Consider the following 10,096-nt stretch of genomic DNA (forward strand, 5'->3'; position numbering starts at 1 on the left):
AATAGCTGGACATTTTCTTCTCAGAATCGAAATTGACGAGAAGAAACACAATCTTGCTTTCGATTTAATTAAAGAAAGGGAAGAGGGGAGAATAGACGCGAAACGAAGGCGCGTTCCTCTTAGTTTCTATTCGTCAATCGGTTACTGATTGCGAAACTACGTCGAAACAAACTCTCGGATTGCATCTATTCACACATCGATCGAGTATTAACCCCGAAAGCTTGCACGGGATCCGCAAGAAACGTGGCTCGAAGTGATTAACGAGTTTCCGAATTTCGCCAGTTTCGACAAGCCCCGATTCGATCGATAATCGGCTTATCAGAAAATCGAAGGAAACCCAGGGAAATGGACGATCCGACGATCGAACGAACGTCTCTCGGCCACGTTTCTCATTCGTGCGCTGATATATACGCGAAAAAGCCGTTTCATTTTTTCAAACTTTTCAACTTATTTCTCCCACAGGTTTATTGCCAGTTGCGAGAGAGTGGAAGAGAGTGCGCCGTAAGCGCGATTTTATGATATTTGCAAACCTCTCCGAGGAAGCGCAGCTACACTTTTTGCGTAAAAATGTTTTCGGATTTGTCCGAAATTTTATTATACACGGTGCACAGATCCGAGATATATCGTTCGTAAAATCGATGACAAATGGGTTAAATAAATACGCGATTGGACGAATAAAAGTTCGATGAAATCGCTTCGATTTGGCATTATCGTATAAAAGGGACATTCGGATGGTAACTATGGCAACAGGTGGCGCATCCTTGCGACTCTTACCCATCCGTAACGTGGATGGACGTCTTACAATTTCCCCTTAACCCTTCTCGCCCGCATCCGTATTCATGGATGAGCTGCTTGCGGGAGAAAGGTAAGGTCAATTACCGAGATCTTCCCTTATTTTTTACAACCCCCCAAAGTGGAAACATTAAATCACCACTTTCCTATAATCCTTCCGGGATTATTATATCGTATTATGGAAACGTTTAACGATTCGCGGTAGTTCACGGAGTAGTTTTGGATAAATACAGACATGAATCGAACAAAACGTAAAACTATACGAACAACGTTTTTGCTCGTCATCTATATTTAATTACCAGGATATTTTATTTCAATGCGAAAATACGTATATTTCCGTTAAATTGTATTTTATTTTTTTATCTGATTGAGACCCGAAAATGGGAAGATTTGGAACGGAACGAAGCGATATTTTAATACTCGAAATTCAAAAAGTACGCGTTAATAACCATTTGCGCGAAACGTTGCCTTATTACTCGATAAATGTATCAATCGTTCATAAAAATCGAGTAAAACTAGATATTATCATTCTCTTGTTATCCTGTTAAAAAAGAATCAACGAACAACGCGCAAAATATTTTACAATTTCTTTTCGAAGCAGCTTCTTTATCTTCAATTTGAAAATATTCGACTGGATGATCGGCCTCTCCCTGCATTACAGTCGACACGACACCCGGGGCCACCCAGGCCCATCGAAATATATGAATAGAAACGTTGATGATCCTTGGTTGTGGTCCACGTGTATTTGGTGGAATGTAGTGGCAATTGCAGTTCCTAAAGCGATCCGTTCCGCATCAATTTACCCGAGCTGCGTCTATGTATCCCGTCTGATAGATGATGATCAGCGCGTTTCTGTGCTGATTGATACCGGCACGGCCACTTGTCGTGCGCTCGCTACTCAATTACACGCCCGCCACTTGCCCTATCTATCGATCCAAGTAACGGGGCACGATCCGCCAGGACAATGCGACCACTCGATTCCCCGTATATTTGCACGTGCACCATTCCGGCCACCTTTCCTCCCCCCACTTTCCAACTGTTTGCCGTCACTTGCGATTCCATTTCGCCCAAGTGCGTTTACAGATTTAGAGGACTCGAGGACTAAATCGAAACCTGGCCGCTCGATGGACGGATCGACAACCGAGGAACTGGATTCTCTCTCTTTGTTTTTTTCTCTCGCCTTTTCGCCGTCTTCCATTCTATTCGGTTCATCAACGCCGTGTATGAATTCGTAACGCGTTTGATCGACTTTTTATTTCAATCTTTCGAGTCCTCGTTTCCTTCAGTTTTCTTCGCAGTTGTTTCGATATCATCCAATCGTAATGCTCGAGATTGATCGATCTTTTTTATTTTAATTGGTAGCTTTCCTATTCTGTTTTTAACGTTTGCTCGTGATTAATTGATTTCAATTTTAATTCCTTCGATTCCTGCATTTCTTGCCTCTCTCGTCTCCGAATTCAATTCTATCAACAACTGTTTCGATGCCAATTGTAATATTTGATGACGATTAATCGAATTTTCATTTTAATCGCTACCTTTTCTGCTCTTCCGTTTAAAGATGTTTTTAATATTTGCTCGGTTAATCGGTTTCAATTTTAATTATTTTCGTTTTCGTCTTTTTCAACGGTAAACTCGTTAATCGAGCAATAATAAAAATGAATAAGTGAATAAAGATCGTTATGTAATTGTTCAACGGGCATGAATAAGAATTGTTCCGAAGGAAAGAACAAAAGGGGAAATCCGGGGGTTTTAAAATTTCTAAAATAGGTGGTAAAAGTAGAGGCGTGGAGGCAAATTGATTCGGTTGAGATGAAATTTGTGCAAGGGAATGAGAAGAGAAATAAAAGCAACAATTACTTCCCCTTCGTGTTTATATCAAATGGATTTCAATCGTATCCTAAAAGTTTTGCCGTGGTTGCAAACTCGTTGCAAACATCCAAACATATTTCCCGACAGATTGTTGTTTAACTTAATCGCATTCGTTGTTATTATACACGGTGTGATTTCATCGGTATGTATGAAATTTTGTTAATTACGAATAAAAAAAAATGTTCACGGATATAAAATCACACTTCCCTATGTTATCGCGTTACGATCCATAAATATTATATATCTGAGGCGGTTGAAAAATGAAAATTTCAGGTCGCAGTTAATAATTTCTACGACCGAGAGCGAATTATTTATCGTCCTTTATTATTGATAATTTATATAACAAAGAGTAGATCATTGTCAATTAGAATTACTAACGAGCGTAATAACTAAAGCACGGAAATCAGCGCTAGCGTTACGAATTAATATTTTATCCGAATATTCGAGCGATTGGTATCTCGAACTTTCCCCTATTTTCGATTTTCGAATCGAATTAAATTATTTATACTTTTCAATAAAAAAAATCGTTTTTTCAACGATTACAAAATTAGAAAACTTTCAAGTTTCGTATCGGAATAAAGATCCTCTAGATATTCTAAGCATTTTATTTATCTAAATGAAGATAATTAATTTCCAAGGGACGAATTTATACGATAAGGAAAAGAAAGATCGATGGAAGGTAAGAGGTTTAAGAGCGACGAAGAGAGGGGACATAATTAAAAGTTTATCCAAAAGCTTGTATAAATCCCTTAATAAAAATTACGATCTATATCGAATTCTTATTAAATTTTCTTAATTAAATTTTCAAACTCTTTGTAGTTTATTAGGTCGAGTCACTCGGTAAATCGGTGATGGTTGGTTCGGTTTCATGCTCTCGAGGTATGCGATAACTTTTCGAGTAGTGAACTCGAGTGCCAGAGAAGACTTGACACGCCCTCTGGACACGTGACAACGATATTTGCACGTGGTTCGTAACCGTGCTGTTACGAGTAGTAGTCGATCCAGCGTGCGTTGCGAGTTTGTTAAAGTTTTTAGGTTAAAGCCAACGGGAATCGAATTTTCCTCGAAGAATATTTTAAACCACACCGAAATTCCAAACTTGTATAGTCTTTACGTTTCTGAAAGAAAAACGTTTCATTGGCATTTTTTAATTTACCGTAAAAACTTTCCGTGCAAGTGAATCTTTTCTAGAGTTTTATACAATGTGCTTTAAAACTCGTATCATATTTCACAAACAAAACTAGAATTGCCTTTCGCGTATCCGCTCGTTTATGCTCGTCCATTTTATATTATACATTTAAAAAACGGAAAGTTTGTCGAAATTTTGTTTAAGAAGAATTTCCAATTTAATCTTTTCGTCAAAAATTATTATATACAGATGAAAGAGAGTTTTCGTAGTTAACCTCTCGAAGAAGGAATTTTCAATGAAATTAACCGTACAATCTGTCGATTTTGACAACAAATTTAAATCTGATGTCTATTAATAATTTCGTACATGTCGATCGTATAAATTAAAACGAAATGTAGAGTTAACCTCACACGTTTAACGCATTTTCGAAGAAGAAATTTTTAACGAAATTGACTGTCAAAACATTCGAGCGACAAACTTAAATTTGATATCCGACCAATAATTTCGTGCGTGCATATGCCAAAATATATCGTATAGTATAAATTTTGGAATTAAAACGAAACGATATAAAATTATTCATCGCGTATGAAATTGCACGTCTATCGCAATCTCGAATTTAATTTTCAATGTCGCCGTCTTCTTCGCGACGCGAATCACGGATCATCCTACATTTACACCCTACGTATTTATCTTTTAAGAGCATAGCGCAGCGAGTAATTTGAACGAGGAGTTTGTTGTTTCGCGATTTCCGCTTGCGTTCTCACGCGAATACATTACACGGGTGAATAAACGGAATGCAGTGGTCCGTAAGCTTGGCAATTTTCAATCTTCGAGTGATATCGTGTGATTCCTTCCATGTACATTTTAAAAGTCACTGAACATTAAATTATTACGACCGAACTGTGCAAATTCGGGATCCATCGTCGAATAATATTTTTTTCACGATGATTAAAAATTGAACGTATATATCTCCGAGACGTTTTCAACTAATCGATATTGGTCATCGTCAAAGTGTGAAAAATTTTCAGGTGGAATTCAGCGTCTTTGAAACGTTGCACTCGCATCACTTTATAGGATCGTTAATCAGAGACGAATCCATCGAAAGATATATCAATTTCGCAGCGTTGTAACACGAAACTGAATCGGATCGCACCGATATTCCGCGCTGGAAAATGAAATGATTCGAAATGAGTAATTGGAGCGGTGTGCTCTTAGGAATTTCGATTTCACCAACGTGAAATGCGAACGATCGATATATCGAAATATATACCGAAACGGTTAACTTTGACGCACGTTTAAACGTTAATGTACAATATTTTGTCATACTCGAGTTTCACGTTCCATTCCATTCCGCATTCCACGTGGTTCTACGTGTTCTCTCAACGTTGAGAATCGCGTAAAAAACCAGATTTTGATATTCGTCAAGAACGTGTTATTATAACGTCTATCCATATAATCGCAAGAGTGATATAAAAGTTGTAAAGGAAAAAAAAAACTATTAGAAACTCGGGGATTTTCACGTATAATATTATAAAATATCTTGAAAGTTGTTTTCTTAAACGCGCGAGTACCGTGCAGTGGATGCAAAAACATGGTGTTTTTCATCTCGACATTCTTTGTTCCATATACACGGAACAAGAAGGCGTGTGTGTTATTATTGCGCGAGTACTGGCATTACATATCAAAGCAAGTGTAGTTTAAGTGCAAAAATAGATACTGCGGTTATATCGTAGGAATAGGTATCCGTAAGTTAATAGAAGTTGGTACAAGTTACCCCTGTTGGAAAATACACGTTGGAACAAAAATATCTCGCGGCGTTAAACGGTTATTACGATTTCCAAGGAGAAGAAATATTCTTTGGGTAAATGTTTGTGAAATAATGTTGTTTCAGTAAAATGTAAATAATTTTCAGCGAGTGAATTGACGTCAACGTTACCGCAATATTGCCCCTCCTAATTAAACATATCAGAAATAATTTTTGTAACGGCGTGCAAATTTTCATCGCGGTCAATACGACATCCTATATTTCTTTCATTAAAATAATTCAATTTTTATTGCATAGACTCGTCGAATATTTGTATAAATTTTACGAATAATTATAATATTTGTATATAATTATCAAATCATTTTATGTGCTCTTTGTATGTCATGTGATATTACACAAAATATTTTACTTTTCCGATCTGAAAGAACGTTTCGATACTATACGCTTTTATATTTCTGAAAAGAAAAACGCACACATCGAAGAAACTTCACTTTCTTCTTTTTATACCTTCTCTTCTTCTTTGCATCACTCGAGACAGGTCGAAAAAGAGGGAGAGAAAGAAAGGAGACGATGTTTCTTCACACGTGACGTTCGAAAAACTCATTCCAACGCAAGACTTCGCGTTTATCATCCGAATTAAACAGTTTCTATTTCTCTTAATCACCATCTATCTTCACGATCCTCACTCCACTCAATATCAATCTTCAAGAAAAGTTACTCTCGAAAAAATCGCGACACTTTTCGAGTCTTCTTTCCACCTCCATTCAACGCGTAATTTGAAAATAAAAGTCTCTCGAATCTAGCTCAAAATAAAATCCACGCGGGGAGTGGTCGCGATTGAAAAAGGGAAGGGGATGGAAGAATCGGTGCGAACTTCTTCCCTGCCCTCCCCTTTCCTCCCCCAACGTGGCAGAGCGGATTACACGTGATTTGTTCCGTGATGTGCAGCGATAGTCGAACGATCTCGATAAATCTCACGAAATGAAATCCAAACTTTAACGCGTTTCAAAATCGCACAACAACGTTGGGGATTTTCAACAACGTTCGAAGAGAACCGATCTCGCGACGGTTGCGATCGAGAAACTTCGATCCCGAACGAACAAGTTGGAGGGAATTTTCTTTCTCGCGTTCGTCGCTCTTCGGGGGATAATTTATCCAAGGATATCCAAGAAACGACTGTTCCTCTCGAATGGAAAGATATAAAACGTTGATCAAGGATTTATCGTGTTTCGCGCTATTATTCTTCATTTGTTATCGCGACCCATTTCTCGGGGGAAAGAGATACCGCGGGAATTAATTTTTCGATGAAATCATAATATTTTTTCACCGCTTAGCCGAATATTTTTACTTTCGATGCTTCTTCCTTTTCTCCTTCTTCTCTCTTCGCAATATTTTCTTTCTCTCGCGATTTCCTCGAGATTACGAATTAACGGAGATGTCGATTGATTCGTAAATTTTCACGTGGATGGATGGGAGGATATCGATAGATTTATTAAATCCACGATCTCTTTCTCTCTCTCTGTCAATTTTGTTTAAAATATCCTCCTCCTCAAATATTTTCCTCTCGATAAAATTAAACGCGTTAATTATTATTCGCAAATCGTAAATCATCCGTAACGAGCATTTTGTCGTTAATTTAACTTCCATGCGCAACGACGATCGATATTACAATTCCGCATCCACGGTTCTGTTACTTCCCTCCCCTGCCCGTACAATAAATTTTAAACGGGACACACGCCGGAGATTTCACCCTCTCCTCCTTCAAAGATTGTTAACCTTACCTCACCTTCTATTTTTAGCTCCTTTCGTTTCCCCTTTCGTTCGCTTCGATCTTTCCCTCGGCTTTTCAATTGTTTTCCGAGTAATCTAAAATTCTTCCCCTCCTCCCCCCTCCTCCCTCTCGGAAATTCTCGTCTGCGATACGGCTTTTGGTAAAAAAAAGAGGGAGGGGGAAAGAAGAATTCGTTCCATTTTCGAAGCAATGTTCATACGTCTTTCGAGGGGTATCGAGGGTCGTTCCACGTGTAAAATTGTGAGAGAGGGGAGATACAGGGCATGGGATTTCCCTTGGATATGGATATATTCCACGGGGCCATATTTCTTCCCGTTTGTCCTCGGATAGAAACGGATTGTTTAGGATTTCAATTTCGGTAATTCAAGCTCGTTCTTGTGAAAAATTCAACGGTCAAAAGCGGGGGGGAATGATCGAAGATAGGAAAAAAATTGTTGATTTTATTTCCTTACCAATTCGCGTAAATTAATTCGTGTAAATCTTTTATCTCGCGTGATCTTTCGTTCGTGGCCAATTTCATTGATTATCTGCAAAGGATAATCGGATTACAAAATATTTAAGAGAAGTTAATTTAATGTATTTCTATGCTTTTAAACGAATCATTGCTCCGTCGTAAATTACAAATGAAAAAATGTACGTTATTATCTTGCTTGTTTACCATTCCTTTTTTTTTTTCCTTTTTTGTTCGCGAAACAAGGATACACGCGCATATTTTATCCGTTTTCGCGTCCAACATTAATCCCTCGCTGCCAAGGTATCTCGAGGGATGCGCAATGTATATTTTATCTATTATCTTCTTTTTGCATACACGGATGTCCATTCTGATTTATTATCCCAACGTTTAAAACGTAAACAAATTATACCTTTCCGTTCTAAACATTCTATTCTCTATAAGATCTTCGGATCATTTTCACATTACATTTATAATTTATAATTTACCAAAAAAAAAAAAAAAAATTAACCGTGTAAGAATTATCGTTATATTCGCATAATTGGAATACGAAAACGACGATTAATAATCATCGAATCGCGTATTGACCTCGATTTGGTATCGTGAAGTGTTCTAAATTTAAAAGTTTTTTATTACAACGAAGTGAAAACGTGCCGAAGAATCCAATAAATGAAGCTCTGACAGGCGAAATATATATATATATATATACTATACTAGAAAATGAAAACTTGATTTTTAATACAGAACAACGAGTAATATAATCGAGGACAATTTTTAAATACCGAATAAGATGACAAATTTATATTTAAAATCGATCCCATTCTCACGTGGTACTGTAAAGACTGCGTAAGAATATCGTTACGTTCACATAATCGCTTACCAATCGTCAAAAAAATCGAAATCGTCGAAATCCCTTTGATAATTTTCCATAGCTACATCACGCATTATGAAAAACGAGCAACAATTAATAATCATCGAATCGACGATGCTACGTCCCTCGATTCGATATCGCAAAAATGTTCTACATTCAAAAATCTATTATTTTCCTTCTCTAAAGAATCTACCCCAATAAATGAAACTTCAAAGAATATTTCAAAAAAATAAAAGTTTTGATTTTCAACACTAATACCGAACAAGATAGAACGTTCTCGAGTAAATATAATCGAGAAATATTTAAATACTCGAAAAATAAATGTATCCAAAATATTGAACAAATTTAAAATCAATTCCCTCCCCCTTCAGGGAAGAAGGGGATGTGGAAATGTAGATGCAAGGGACGTAGCCGTCGAGTCGCAATAAATTCGCGATAACAACGCCACTGATCGCTTTATATCACTTTATATCACAAATTATTCGATCGTTTACTATTATTATTATTATTATTCAATGATAAAACGGCGTAAAACGGTGACACGAGCGCAACGACGTTATCGAGCCGGGAGCAGGAGAGCGACTGATACGTGAATCTCTAAACTTTCGCCTTGACTTGCGGCTCGAGGTCAAGTCGAGATACAACAAAAATATTTTCTATTTGGATCCGCTGACAGAAATGTAAACGCGATGTATAAACCCCGGCGGCGTACCCGTATTTTGGAACTTCGGAACCTTGGACACCAGCTGTTCCCACGCGAAAAGCAATCAACTTTTTCAAACGGAGACCTAAGTCAATAACGGATTCGTACGGACCAATTTTTGTGAATGAACTAACTTGTTTTCGTTTTCGCGATATCGAAACGATCTTTCGAGGGGAGAGAACGGTGGTTTTCTTTCTTTTGAAAAATCTAAAAATACGCAAAAGACGTCTTCCAGAATCGTCGAAATTTTTCCTCGACGAGCTTTTTCTATGGTATACGATCTTCGAATACCGTGTTGCGATACATTAAATTTTCCTCGATATAACTTTTTTCTCTTAATATAAATTAATAACAGCGGCGTTATAACAGATTGGAGGTGTTTATCGTGGTTGTGTATTTCTTAAGGATTCCTGAAATATGAAAAGAAAATAGTAAAGCAAGAAGGGGACGAGTTGCTCTCTGCAACTTGATAAAATATATTTATTCCTTGACTAGGACTACTGCTGTAGTAGTGGAAGAGGTATAATTCGAATATTGAGAATCATAAAAATTATTTTCATTTACGAAGTTACGTTAGGATAATCATCTAAGAAAGTTGGAATACAAATAATTATTATCTTAATTACTTGAATAGAAAATCAAATTAAATTATTGTTACAAATTATAATTGGCTTACATTGTGAGAGATAAAAAAAAATTTTATATCATATCGATTCTATGCCAA

At 37.0% G+C, this 10,096-nt stretch overlaps 1 protein-coding gene across 5 annotated transcripts in view; it reads right to left on the minus strand.

Annotated features, from left to right (window-relative positions):
* LOC107992410 (Kv channel-interacting protein 1) overlaps positions 1-9,238 on the minus strand; it is a 56,511-nt gene extending 47,273 nt beyond the window's left edge. For 3 of the 5 annotated variants that reach the window (XR_009833424.1, XM_062087132.1, XM_062087129.1), the window contains exon 1: positions 8,679-9,238. Coding sequence is in view for 4 of the 5 variants with exons in the window: in XM_062087132.1 (XP_061943116.1) it covers positions 8,679-8,773 (95 nt within the window). In the remaining variant the exon portion in view is untranslated. Of the gene's footprint in view, positions 1-7,799; positions 7,875-8,678 lie in introns of those variants that run through there. The other 2 variants (XM_062087131.1, XM_062087130.1) reach the window with 2 other exon arrangements.
* Positions 9,239-10,096: the final 858 nt, after the last annotated feature.

The sequence above is a fragment of the Apis cerana genome, linkage group LG1 (assembly GCF_029169275.1).
Source record: "Apis cerana isolate GH-2021 linkage group LG1, AcerK_1.0, whole genome shotgun sequence".
Classification (NCBI taxonomy): Eukaryota; Metazoa; Arthropoda; class Insecta; order Hymenoptera; family Apidae; genus Apis; species Apis cerana.